Raw genomic sequence first — 14972 nt, 5'->3', positions numbered from 1 at the left:
GGCGGGACCAGCGCAAGAGCTCCGAAGAGAAAGCCGAGAGTGAAGTCCGACTGTCGGTTCATTGTTTCCGTGTCCCTCTCACCTCCGCGCCTGTCTCACTGACGGCTGCCCCAAGACAGGTGTTTCCCAGTCCGAGACAACTTCGCGCCGACACACGCAAACATGGAGATAGAGAAGGAAGTAAAGAAGGTAAGCTCTCCCTCCCCCTCCGCTTCTCCGCCGGGGTCCGGGAGCGGTAACGCCCTGAGAAGGTGTGCCGAGCAGCGGGCAGGTGGCGGGGCAAGTTCCGGTGTCAGAGGACGACCCCTGGTTCCAAACTGTCAGAGTCATGTTTCTCCCCTGTTCATTCGTAAAACTTAAAAATGACAAGCTGTTAGTAACAGCAGCTCACTCGTATCCGGCTGATGGATTGCGACATTTATTTGTGACGTGGTTTACAGAACTGTCTTTATCTCGTTTGTTATTTTCCTCATTCATTGTGAATATTTCCCTGTCTTAAAAGTACAAGTTCAAAGTTGTGAATGTCGGCCTACCACCCAGAGTGCCACAGTGCAAGGCCGAGGACTGAAACAATAAGAGTCTTTGCAAAATTGGGATGGGATAATGTTCATTTCAGTCATTTCCAGTTTCTATAGTATTCATGTTGTAGCATCAGTGAGCCTTAACTCCTGCTAATGGAAAAGGCTGCAGCGGTTGTAAAAGTTAATTCATACGAAGAGTAATTGTGGCCGAATTTTGAAGCTTCTCCCACGTGTGGTTTTTGTATGTTTAAATCAGATATTATCCTCAACCTTAACCCTACGTTACATATAGCTGTTAAAATAAACCTGCTAGAATCAGCATAATCACAGTGTTGGAATCCTTGAAGAGCACAGTACTAACCCTAGCCCTCAGTCTAAGAGCTTTGTATCCAGAATGTGTACTGGACTGGAACTTTAGTACTCGGAAATGTGTTGAAAGCGGTGGCCCAGACATTCTTCACTGGGGCTTTTAGCCTACTGTTGGTATCCACTCTGATAGCACACCATCCCATCTCATTCAGCCTGAGTCTGGATTCTGTCCTAGACATTTAAATAGCTTGCAGTTGTGGAAAGCCAGGAGAGTCTGTTGCAGGGGTAATAATCACCGTGTGATGTGTGCAGACATGAAGCTGTTGCATCAGTCACTCAAAAAGCTACAAGTTCAATTTGTTGCCACTTTGGCTTCAGTCAAAGTCCCAAGAAAGTTTCAAATGCAGATACATGTTTGTGGATATAATGCAATATTCGCTGACCAGAAATCAGTGTGCTCCCAGCATAATTCAGGTAAAACACATGTTCCTGCTTTACACACAGGGACAAACTTTTGGTTACAGTTTGTTAAAGCATGTATGTGTGGCATGGAACTCTTTCATGTTTGCGGTAGTATGTGCTTTTCCAGAACTTGCTAGCCGTTGCATCGCTTTACGGTCTTATTTGGGTCTGTTTTGGCTGTTAGACCATTCGAATGAAGCAGGGCCTTGAATCGATGGCTTTTTGGTCATTGTGGCAGCTGATCATGGACTATGATTACAACACGAATACTTGATAAACAATAATATGCCTATACTCACATTTACCATTTCTGGCAATAACTCCTTCATTTCAATTGTCATTTCTATCAGCCATCTTCTGTTGTTTAAATACTTTGACACAACGTTTCTTCTAATCAATGTTGGAAATATTTGACTGTTGTTGATGTGTTCAGCTACACAGGGCATCCTGTCCTTGGAAAGGGATCCCTCACATGTGGCCCCCTCTGAGTTTTCTAAATTTGTTTCCCTGTTAATATGCTGTTATTGTTAGTTTTGCTTACTCTTGCTGAGGGTTAAGGACAGAGGACGTCGCACCTTTTTAAGCCCTATGAGACAAGTAGTGATTTGTGAATATGGGCTATACAAATAAGATGCTTTGATTTGATTCTTGCCCTGTCTGTCATTCCAATTGGTAGCTGGTGGTCAGTGAGATGTGTTGGCGTTAAGATCACAAATAAAGTGCATTAAAGCCCAGATATAACTCTAACCTCTGATGTGATAGCTTGAATATTCTCCTTGGTGAGGGAGAAGCAGTGAACTCGCTCTCCTCAGAAATCCTCAGCACATAATGATATTGTGTTGAAGGTTGTTGAGCTTGTTCAATACTTAACGGCTCAACAAATATGTAGAGTTACTGTCCAGTTTATCTTTTGAGGTAGAACCTCTCAACAAATACCCTGTGTATTTTTTATTTATTTTACAGTTATACATATATTTGCTGTCAAGGGATTCAACAACTGCCTCCAAAGGTGCAGCTATGAGGCAGCACAAAAAATGATGATGTATTATAAATATCTCAGCATTTTCATCTTCAGCCCTCCAAGCTCCTCAAAAGAAGGAAGGGTTGGTCAGAGGAATGTGAGTTGTTTACTTACTTTACCAAGCTGCTACAACGTAAAACAGAAAGGTGGTTCTTAAAACAGAAATAGTCTTTCTAAATTTTTGAACTTTTTGATTAAATTGTTCTCTACTTCCATGAATCTGCTTGAGATGCCTCATAATCTGACACACTGTAGTTCTGCTATCACAAGAGCAAAAATGTTTGATTCCGTTGATTCCTGTTTTTAGCTCAGAACTGCGGCATCACTTCAACTGGTTGTAACATACAAAAAAAACATTCACAGCACAGGACCATAAACAACACAACAAGATAAAAAACATGGAAAAGAGCCTGTGGCTAAACTCACACATTGAATAAACTTACAGATGAACATACAGTACAAGTCAGAAAAGCAAATAGCTGACTCCCTCATTCTCATCATCATCATCAGCAAAATTAGATTAAAACAAAAAGATCGGTGGCTAACCACAGCATGTAAAACCAAACCAAGGAATTATACAAAAGGCTAGAAATTCACGCCACTCCATCGGATCCCTCTGATGCAGCTGCTACTGCCCCTGCTGCAACAGAATGACTCATGAATATGACTCATCTGGTCTGAACTGCATACTTTGTATCTGAACAGCCTCTTTGCAGAGTGCTGTCACCATAATTACGTTGAAGACTTAATCATCATATGCAGTCACTGATAAACAGATGGTGTCTGTGTTCAAAAGAGAAGACACACACACACACAAACCCACACACACTATGAGTAACCTCAACGAGAAATGGCCAGTCTCCCTCACTATTCCCAGCATATAAATATTTAGACTTCCACAAGTAACCACTTATTGGTTCAAACTTAAATCCCAACACTTACTTTAGCATTTAAGGTGTCTACAGCTCATGCGCTCATCCAGCGCGCAAAACAATACAGTCTGAGGATAGAGGCAACAGAATGTAGAATGTCAGTTGAATTATGGGTGTGCATTCAATATGTTTCGGAAGCTAGGGGTTGGTAATCCTAGAAAAGCTACCAAGGGCTAGCTACAATCTGAAAAGAACCCTTTCATCCCAACACCTCCCATTGGCCCTGGAATTAAAAATAAGGCCCCAAAACACATGAACGTGCAATGACTGATGAGTTTTCTGTGAGTCAGTCGGTAACTGCTATTGGGACACACAGAGAATTTCTACAAATAGTCTTGAAAAAAAATTTATACTCATAGCCCTAACGTAATGCAAGAAATAACATTTTAGAAGAAAATGGTCCGGATTTGGTCGGGGCTGAATAATTTCTATGTATTTTTTTATGTAAAAAATTCACAGAAGTTCAGCCGTTAAACAACAGTGACTTTACAGTCAGGCTTAGCATGCTTATTTATATTGTACATTTACAAAAGGGAAAGTGATTAACATAAAGCATTAAATAAGAAAGGTAACACAATTGTTTGTAAATTAAAACGGTATAAACTGAAAAATAAGTACAATATGTTATTCAAATAGATAGATAGATAGACCGATAGATCATCCCCTTGCTTTAATTCAGATATCTTATCAGATTTATTATGATTATTTTGTTTTCCAGACCAGAGTCACAATCTCTGTAAATGGAAAATATGAGCATCATACAACTCTATAAATTCTGCCTTTAAAAGTGAATGTGTGAAGCTGAGTGTGTGTGCAGCTTGACTGTGTGTGGACAGCTTGACTGAGATTCATTATTTGTTTTGGACTTTTCATTATAACTACAAATCAAGTTGTTGAATGTGGCTCTTGTTTTCCTCAACGACTCCCAAGGCACAAACACCTCACACTCTTTTGGAAGATGTGATGAAAGCTAAAATGCTACAAGCATCAAGTTTCCAGCAATAAAAAGCAGCAGTCGCTCTCTGCATTCCTCAGTCGTGAGTTTCTTTCAGGTCAGAAACTTCTTTCTGATAGGGATGCCTGCTGGAGGCCGTCAGCAGCATCACTGAATTTTGACCATATATGGTCATAAACGGTGGGAATCGTTGGACACTGAATACGGGGACAAGTGTGCCGTTAAAGAGAAGAGAGAAATAAAGTCCCAAAGACTGGAGATCTTTATATCTAGATATTGATGGCATTTAACCAAGGCAGCTGGGAACTGTCTGTGGAACAGAGGTGTTGAAATAACATAAGACCATTTGTGTGGATGACAATTTATAGGATTATATTGTCAACAATCGTTTTTAATCAAAGAGAACCTTTAATTTGCTATAACTTCCCCCTGTTGAAGTTTTATTTTTAATGTTAGTAAACAGAGGAATAAACTATCTTCCACTTCTATAGAGACCATTAATAATCGTCTTCTCTGCCTTCTCTGGTCTTCTGAATATTGCTGCAGTCTAAATGTATTTTCATTTCTCTTCTGGACTTGTTTCACTCCAGACAGTTACCAACAGAGATCATTTCCGTTGTTAATCTCTCTCATTCCTCTTATGTACAGTAAAAAAGTACAATATTGTTCCAGTTCCTCCAATCCCCTAATCCATACCTTCACTAAGAGCAACCATATCTGGAACTTTATACTTTGTATGACGTAGTATTAGGGCCACTTAAAGATAATCTGAGATTTGTAGTTTAAATTTACATGAATCAAAGTCCTGTTTCTTATGATAATATACTATTCAGACATTCTTCTTGTAAATGTCAAACTTTTTTCTGGTAAAATCACAACTTTATTCTTTTATTATTATGATTGTTGTCAGTATTCATGATTTAAAATGTGTATTTACGTGTTACCACTTGCCCTAATGAAGCTCAGCATCTCTTGTCACTGGTTGAACAGTCAAAACTGTAATATCATTTATAACCATGTGCTCTGTTCACAGATGACGCTGGGCCACGAGTTTGGCGCCGGAGCAGCCTGTTTGAAATGCAAGGACAAGTGCGAAGGCTTTGAGCTGCATTTCTGGAGGTTTGTCGAGTTTTCTTTTTTGCAGCATAGCACCATCACAAACATTAATTCTAACTGTGGATATTCAGCTTCAAAGCCCATTTGCTTCCTGTGTTTAAAGTGAGGGACATATATATGAATTCAAAGGAATACCATGAGCAAAGCGTTGAACCTCAGGTGAAGATAGATACATCATCGGTTTATTGGTCACTTGTCAGGCACGTTAATAAAACATTATGAACAAGGACAGTCTTGATAAAATACATGCTTAATCAGGACATTCTTACTGAAATGATAAAAGGAAAGCAAAAAACGTGGGTTTATAGGCCGAGACTGGTCAATAACATAACATTACTTTGCTTAATGGAAAATATTCTGATAGCAGCAGGCGGCATCAGCCTAATAGGAACATGCTGTTCGTGAGAACTGCTGAGCTTTATGTTCACAGAGCTCCACGTCCTCTTAGCTTATTGTTTACTAATGTGATGGCAATGGTGGAACCACCAGGACAGTGGATGACTTTAGGTCAGATTAGTCCTGAGAGCGGGGGCTATTGACCCTTAAAGGGGGTGCTGCTCCTTTTTCAACAAACTCACTGTAATGGGAAGCATGTATGTACACATCTCTACATACGGTGCATGTACATACAGACACTTTTCTCCAAATGAGGGATGGTCTTCATTCAGTAAAGACTCCATCTCACTTACCCTATCTGTCACAATGTGTGCTGTGGACCAGTAATTCCTGAATACACTGTCCTGTTTGGACATTATCCTAACTTGACTCGTTTTCCTGAAGACAGCAGTAGGTGACCTGATGCCACCCACAGCGCCAGCACAAACATGGCTCTGTGGTGGCAGTCTGTCATTTTTAAATGTCTGATATCCAGCCAGGATGGTTGTTGACCATAGGTTTTCAGATTCCCACTCATGAGACGTTGCTGGTGGCAGGGGTCTGCCCCCCTTTTGAATTGTGCATATCACTTAGTTTACAGGTTAAGATCAGTTTATTTTTGAACTTCTAAACAGAATCTCACAGGCACATTATGCAATCAGCTTTTAGCAAAGAGAGAGTAATGCAGCGCGTGAAAGTGAACATATCACACAGACATTTCTGGAATGTAAATGTTGTCATCACTGCTGTGTGTTCTTGCATATACAAATTAAACTGGGTTAACACTGCTTGACCCAGCACTTGAGGGCACTTCATGCTTAAGGTCTGTGGAACCTGTCATGCTGAAACAAGCCCTAAGTTGCGTCATAACTACTCTGCAAATATGAAGCAAGTTGTGTTGAGGCCTGTGGAGGAGACAGATATGTGAAGGCAACACTGAACTTGTGGAGTTGGTTTACTATTGTAGCAGAATTGTATAAGATTTTTATAAATTACCTCACAGAAATGAAAGCACACAAAGCAAAACCCTCTCTAACCCTGAAAAACGAATGCATATGTTAATATCGAAAAAATTCTTGCCACAAATGCTTTCCTTTTCTTCTCTGCAGGAAAATCTGCCGAAATTGCAAATGTGGCCTCACAGAGCACGATGTGGCGATGAACTCAGAGGAGAACAAGAAGGTAGGCAAGTTGTTCGAAGACACCAAATACACTGGCCTCATCGCCAAGCTGAAGACCGACGGCATCCCCAGTTACAAGGGAAACATGGTGACCATCACTCTGCCCAGCTCGGCCACTGCTTACGCCGTACCACCGAGTTCCTCTTCCTCTGTTGTTCCCCCCTCTGCCCCGGCTGTTCCTGTACGGCCTGCTGGAGCCTCTGCAGCTGCAGCATCCATCAGAGGTCAGGCACAGGTTCAGCCTAAACCGGCACCTGCAAGTGTCGCACCAGTCAAGGCAAATAAATTGCCGTTCACTGTCAGTGCCACATCAGCCAATGTGATGCCAGTTCCCAAAGATGTGCCAATGAAGTCTGTCACCTATGAGTGGGCACCGCCAGTAGCTAATAAATACATGGTAAGAGTTCAAAATACTGGTACTTCACCTAATAAACAGTTTTGCATGAATATTTTACTTTTTAAAGCTTCTCAAATGGGGTGAATGCTGCTTTTTAATGTTTTAAATTATGCTGGTCTGACCAAATATATCAGCTCAGGCTCTGAGAACTAACCCAAAATAATTCAGAGATGATGGATGAAGACAAACATAAGCTGCAGCTCTAGCTCCATCACGATGATATTGGTCAAAATATTTAAATTATATTCAGTGAAAACTAGGATGTTGTGATTTGAAAAACACATGAACTATTGTTTGAATCTACAGCTAAAGGTCTGTGGGAGGATGCCATTTTAATTACCCCCCAAAATAACCTATGCTTTAAAACACCAGTAACTTGCACTTTGTACTAAGGAGTATACATATGACAGATCTCTGCCATCTAGTGTGCTGGAATGAAAAAGTTTTCAAGGGGTTACCCGTTACAGGGGTATTTGGACCAATAGAGTCTGTAGCCTTTATTCTAATAACGTTTCTAAGCCTGATTAACTGAGTAATTGACTGAAATAACTTCGAAGCACCAATAAAGTTGGTAACCACACATCAATTTTTCTTTTTACTAGCTTGAAAAAATCACAATACTAAGGTCCACAACCTCTCTTTAAATGCAGTTTAGAATTTTATTGAAAAAAAACTTTGATTAGCAACGACAAATTATTTGAATACTTAGTCCACATATCTAACTTAAAAGTTATTAAGATCACTGCAGGGAATGTGGGAAAGTGCTGATGATTATAAAACATTTTAATAGCAGCTGTTATCACAATCTCACTCATCTTCTGCCTGGTACTAAGTTCCCCAGTCTTTTATAAGTCCTATATCTGTCTTTGTTTAGTCTCGTGCTTTATCTGTTGGACCTTTCTTTTGTTTGACTTCTCACAAAACGGAACAGTTTCCCTGTTACTTTATTTCTGAATGGACCTCAATGTGCTCTTCTCATCTCTGGCCCTCATACTTTCCTTATCACATTTGAGCACAAAGACTTCTTTTAATTTTCCCTCTGACTTTCAGGCTGTGCGTTACATCGAGCTGCTTCCACCAGAGAAGCGACCGGTGTTCGGTACAGAGGGAGCGGTTTACCGTCGGCAGCAAATGGCCCTACAGCTGCCCGAGCATGACCAGGACCCGTCCAAATGCCATGAACTGACTCCTGCCGAGGTCAAGCAAATGCAACAGTTCGTCCGCAAATACAAGGATGAGGCCCTGGGCGTTGGAGATGTTATCCTGCCTGAAGAGATGGCTCTAGTTCAAGCTGGAGGGCAGGGGGGAGCTGGAAGTGTTGGGACTGGAGGTGTCGGGGCTGGAAGTGCACATGGTGCTGGTGCTGGAGGTGTCGGGGCTGGAGGTGCACATGGTGCTGGTGCTGGAGGTGTCGGGGCTGTAGGTGCACATGGTGCTGGTACTGGAGGTGTCGGGGCCGGAGGTGCACATGGTGCTGGTCCTGGTGCTGGTGATGGAGGGGCTGGTTTTAGACCGGAAGTTGGGATTGCTGGAGCTGGCTCAGGGCAAGGGGCTGCAGGCAGGGGTGTCGGGCCTATTTGTGGGCCTGGAGCTAGTGGTGCTGGATTTGGAGCTGGTGGTGCTGGAGCTGGTGGTGCTGGATTTGGAGCTGGTGGTGCTGGATCTGGTGGTGCTGGATTTGGAGCTGGTGGTGCTGGTCAACTCTCAGGTACTGGGACTGGACCATCTGCTGGAGGAGCCTTGGGCACTGCTGCCACCGCTGGAGCCATGGGCCTCCCTGGAGCACAGCAGGCTGGGGTACCACAGAGGAACTTTGTAAGATGTTTATATTCTTCTCTTGAATATTATCTCTCAGTCTGGCCTCTGTCAGTCCCAGTCACAATGCACTGAATATCTATATTACACTGTCACAGCAGGATAAATTGATAGAAACATTATCTCAATATTAAAATGTATATTTTCTGATATTACTATGTCATATTTTGTCAAACGCATGCAAATATTCAAGTATTGTATTTGTCATTATGTCCAACACCAGTCACCATATATAACCACAATGTATTTTTTTTATATAAATTGTAATCACAGATTTTTGGGACAACAACATTTTTTTTTTTAGTTTAGTTTAGTTAGAACATAAATACAAAATACATAAATTAATTGTTAAAAGTATTTGTGGCGTTAAGTTAAAACCAGTCATTGCTTACAAAATTTACAAACAAATGTGTCAAAATACAATAAAAAACAAAAATATATACAAAAAACTACATTTCAATACAGGTTAGATAGATATAAGTATAAAAGAAGAAATTGGAAACTCCAGACTAAAGTCCACCTTTGTTAATTGTTTCTTGAAGATGTGATAAACTCCTGTTATTACACCAGTTAATAATGCAACTCTAGTAAGTGCATAGTTTTTGTTAAATTCTTATTTTTGTACTATGCAATATTAGTTTCGTACCGATGTTAGTAACAATTACAGAAACCTGTAACTCCCAGACTGGACACTAGATGGAGCCATAAGACCAACATTGACTCAGCTTTCACCAAGCTGCACAGTTGCTTAGTTATGATCACAGGATCATGTGGCACGAATGACGTTTTTTTTTTTTCTTATCTTATCAACACCATGTGCAGTTAGTTAAGTCTTGCTGCCTGGAGTCTTATGATTTACTCCTGTTTTTCTGGTGTGAGTCATACTGAGAAGAGATTTAATATTAAATTTAGAAGCAGCAGTGGTTTCTCAAGAGTAGCAGCAAGAAATGAGAACATAAATCAGCATCATCAATCAGTATCAAATTTTTATTTTCCTCCCTTGTTCATATTTCTCTTATGTTGCAAGCTCCTGGTCTTTTTCATGTTTCTCTGTATTTATTTTTCCACTCCCTATCTTCACTTAATCCTCCCACATCCGCCTTGACACCAACACTGCACCAGCATTTGTGTTATCATAATTCAAAACACAGAGGTCAGGCCCCAGTAGCAGTGTCATTTGTCATGTGAGGGAGAACTTCAGCTTTTTGTGTCATCTGAAGCAGAAACTTTTTGTTACATTAAACAATGCCTGAATTTACTATGAACTGGACTCAAGGAGAATTATGTTGCTTTTTATGTAAATCCACTGAAAAGTTCTGGTAGTACTTAATAATTCATTGTTGTTTGTGGAGGGGAAGAAATCTTTTTAGAACGGGACGAAATTTACTTTTCTAACCCCAGTAGTAAAAATCTTCCACTTGGGCTCTGTGACTTACCACTGGCACTTTTTGAAACTTTTTATTGTTTGAGTGATTAGTTGAGAATTTGAGGATAAAATTGGTGGAAGAAATGTTTTATGAAAAATGTTGATAATAGAAAATAATCACAACTCTACCTTAATCCTAACCATCTCTGTCCTTCATGCCATCCTTTCAAGTCATGCCATCACTGCCAGCTCCCGATGGGTCTGGGCGAGCCGGCCGTCTACGCCGAGCGGGCTGGTTACGACAAGCTTTGGCACCCAGCATGCTTTGTGTGTTGTAAGTGCAATGAACTACTGGTGGACATGATTTACTTCTATAAGAAAGGCAAGCTGTACTGTGGACGCCACTATGGAGACAGTGAGAAGCCACGCTGTGGAGGATGTGACGAGGTGAGTGGGGATCATTCACATCGTTTTAAAAAGTATTCTGGACACTGTCAATAGTTTTATTAAAATTTCTTTTCATTCTATTGTGGCATGTTGTTGTTTTATTGTGCTCTCATCTCTTTCTCTGCCATTTTGAGCTTGCTGGCAACTTTTAATCCAGTTTTCTGGGTTTCTGTCCACAGCTGATCTTCAGTAATGAGTACACTCAGGCTGAGGAACAGAACTGGCATCTTAAGCACTTCTGCTGTTTCGACTGTGACTGCATCCTCGCTGGTGAGACGTATGTGATGGAGAATGAAAAGCCTGTCTGCAGGCCCTGCTACATGAAGAACTATGCTGTGGTGAGACCCTATTTCTAGTTTTTACGATAGTTTAAATAGTTTAATCATTTTTTTGGACACTGTTATTCAAATCACAATTAAGATTACTAAGACACACTTTTAGTTTTAGAACTGGAACTACTGAGGAAAACAACAACTACCTGATGAGTGTAAATGCTTCTCTGACCTACAAAGAATGTTTTTTAGATTTATTCTTATCCTTATTACTAGTGTTTATTGACCTGTAAACTAAATAATATAATTTATCTTCGATGAAATACATTAAATTGGTTTTAAAAGCATTCACCAAAAATAAAAATCTATATATGTATGGGATGAATATGTCTCATAACGCCACCAAGTGTGTCAAACGCTCTTGGACCTCTCAGGACCAATGCTTGCACAGAGTCAACTGTTTTAGATGTCTCTTCGTGAGGACATTTATATATATTTGAAAAGGATAAACTCTCTATTCAGAGGTGGGTGGCCCATCACCACCGGTGACCACTCATGAGTGGGAATCTCAAAATCTGTGCTCATTTTCTAAACCACCACTTTGACCCCCATCCCTTCCTATCATTTGGCTGTGACCCTAACACTAACCCTACTGCCTGACCTGTTGTAGCTGTGAACTTAGGCTGATATTTCAGTAATTTATTTTTATTAAATCATAAAATTCAGTAAAGTTATCTAAAGAAAAAGATCTCTATTGTGTCCCAGTTAGAACATGTGGCTGTCGTGTTAATAACAAATGTACGTGATCCTCCTCTTGTGCTTCTGTTGTGTTTAAAAAGTTTGACACAGCGTATCTCAGGTACAGTCAGTTTATTTTGATTGGGTGTTATGCAGATTAAACAACAGACCTCCATGAAGGAATGATAAACGAGAACGATTGTAAATGAGCGCTAAGAATGTGAAGCACTCTGCATGTGTTGACATGATTTGTCCAACATAATCCCCTGCAAAGCCACAGTTTTTATGCAACGTCACACTTGTCTTCACTTCTGAGGTTGCCATTGTAAAAGAACTAGGGATTTCATTGTTCTACCAAGCAATTTTCTACTTGTCTCATTTTCTTTCACTTTTTATTTGTTTTGGTAATATGCTTAGAAAAGGCAAATGATTGACAGACTTAAAATGCAAAGTTTGAATATCAACATGAAAACAGAACAGTCAAACATGTAAAGCATCAAAGTAAAAAGACCCATGTGTGACCTGACATCATCACATCCCTCTCCATCATAGAAATGCTCAGCCTGCCAGGCTGCGATGGAGCCCGAGGCTCAGAGGGTGTCCTACGGCGAGCACCAATGGCACGCTGCGCCACAGTGCTTCAAGTGCTCCGGCTGTTCCAAGTGCCTGGTCGGCCAACGCTTCATGGCACAGCAGGGCTTCCTCTTCTGCTCTGTGGAGTGCAAGAAGAAAACCATGGCTTAGAGGAACCAGGACAGGTTTGACTAAGACCCGAGCAAGAGCAGGGAAAATCTAACAATGGCGCCACTGTGCAAGGTCAGAGATTGTAGTTGTGTTAACATTAACATAGACTGCCTAAAACCTCTAATATAGAGATGTACTATATTTACAAGGCCATTTGCATGGGGGTGGGTTTTTCATCTATGAAAGACCACAGTGTTGATAAATCAGTCTAAACCAGGATGACACCTTAACCTATTCTGTCCACTATGTTCTTTGCCTTAAAAACCAGCGATCTCCCTTTTAATAAGTATTTTCTTTGTACTGTGTTTTTTATACTGATGAGATTAATTTTGTATTGGTTAGAGGTGACAGTCCAGTTAGTTAATGTTAAACCCGTGTCTGTTCAATGGCAGCAATGTTCTACTCCTAAATCTTTGATTTAATCTGCCACATCTGATTCCCACCCTCTATGCAGCGATATATGTTCAGCTCTATCAGTCAGGTTTGGTGTTGATTTGCTTCCAGTGCCTTGTTCCGGATCAAATTTAAAAGTAAGAATAATAATGGGCAAACTTTATTCTCTAATAATTATGCAGCAAATTTCAAGCGCTTTAACTGAAGAAATAAATAAATAAATTTGGATATAAGTGAAATAACTGGAAGTAAATGGCCTCAACTCTGACAGCAATAAAGGCTTAAAGCAGCCACCTGGTTAGAGACCATCGCAATGTGTGGTGTGGTAGTATTTTCTAGGGCCTGATCGTTTTATTAAAATTGGCAAGATGTAATTTTCAAACCCTCGTGAAAAAAGAAATGTAAGTGAGCTTGAATTTAAAACTTAACAATAATAAACGTTATTCTAAATAACAATAAATAAAAATAAAACTCTAAAATACAATATATAGAACTGATAAAGAAGAGATTTTTTGAATAAATGCACAAATGTTCAGCATTTTTTTCACATGGGCAAACATGATTACGGCCACACAGTAAATTGGTCAGGCTCTAGTATTTTCATGTTATCTCAAGCGAACCAAACAATGTGATGGTATGTGGTGCTCAGGTATATGAGAGGTATTTCTAATATCATTTCCATTAATGTATGTTAATGTGGCTTACAAAAATGCACAAAGATTGTTGCGATACTCTCAGACGGCAATCACTTTTATATAATGCAATTGCAACACCATGTAGTTTAATATACAACAATACCATAAATTGCATCCTCATAAAAAGCAGTTTCCCACTGATCTAATGCAGTCTTTAGGTGGTCTTCACAAATATTCAACTACCGCATTATGATTGCATTTGATTGCACTGGTGTTTTCTTTATGTATTCTATATTTGCTTTCTAAGATGCTAAATATAGATATTACATTAAAAGGATAGTTCATCCATAACTGAAAACTCCCGCATTATCTACTCCCCTTGACGTTCACGGTGTTTAAGTCTAAACAAAACGTTAGGAGTCTCAGGTGAAAACAGTGTTGCAGCCAAATCCAAGTAAATGCTGACCACTTCTCCACTCGAAAAACTACGTGGTGGTATCATCCAAGTGTCTCTAAACCCCGGCATTTAAATTTCACGAAACTAGTTAGATTACAAGCTTATTACTTTTAGCCAAATGTCTGCTGATTTCCTCTTCCAGACGTGTGCATCACGTTAAAAGGTCACTTGGTTGATTTTATATCAGCACAGTGGTGAGTAGATAATGAGGGAATTTAAACGTTTGGATGAACTATTTCTTTAAGCATAAATCAAAGGGATAAACAAATCAAACATGGACTAAAGAAAATATGTATTGTCCCCCTGCAATTACTTAGGATTTTCCAGACCTGTTTTTGTTCAGGTCTGCTTGTGTCACTGGCCCCACAATAGATATAAACACTGAAATGCCAGGTGTCACATAGGAGGAACAGCAGGTTTGACATGGTTCCCAAAGACTTCATGAAATAAGGAAAAACACTGTAACACATCAAACTTGTTTGCGCCAAGGATTTTCCCTTTCATGCAATAAACTGCACTTTAAAAACTAAATCCATAACATGTGGCTCACGTTACTTTTTTATTTGACTGCTATTTAATACATATTTACAGCCTCTTTTCACACAACTGTGTTCCCTCATGCTTGACTGTACTCCAATCATCCTCCTCTATAACTGTTTTCTATAGGTACAAGAAATGGTTCAACTGCATCTCTCAAATTCTGTTGCTAAGCTAACGGCACAAAGAGGAAGCTCAATATTTCCGTCATGTCTTTTTTTTGCTGAAGAGGTTGGTGCTGCTGCATCACCATTCCCAAAGCAGACACCTCCCAGCTCTTTAGATGATTCACTTTCTCA

At 40.1% G+C, this 14972-nt stretch overlaps 1 protein-coding gene across 1 annotated transcript; it reads left to right on the top strand.

The window, feature by feature from the left end:
* Positions 1-14667, top strand: tes (testis derived transcript (3 LIM domains)). The gene is made up of 7 exons (XM_062390182.1): positions 1-189; positions 5234-5319; positions 6801-7269; positions 8320-9084; positions 10682-10897; positions 11077-11235; positions 12460-14667. The coding sequence occupies exons 1-7, from the start codon at positions 163-165 to the stop codon at positions 12649-12651; spliced, it is 1914 nt and encodes a 637-aa protein (XP_062246166.1). The 5' UTR covers positions 1-162; the 3' UTR covers positions 12652-14667.
* The last annotated feature ends 305 nt before the right edge of the window (positions 14668-14972 follow it).

This window comes from Platichthys flesus, chromosome 6 (genome assembly GCF_949316205.1).
Source record: "Platichthys flesus chromosome 6, fPlaFle2.1, whole genome shotgun sequence".
NCBI lineage: Eukaryota > Metazoa > Chordata > Actinopteri > Pleuronectiformes > Pleuronectidae > Platichthys > Platichthys flesus.
This window is presented reverse-complemented; position numbering and strand designations above follow the sequence as displayed.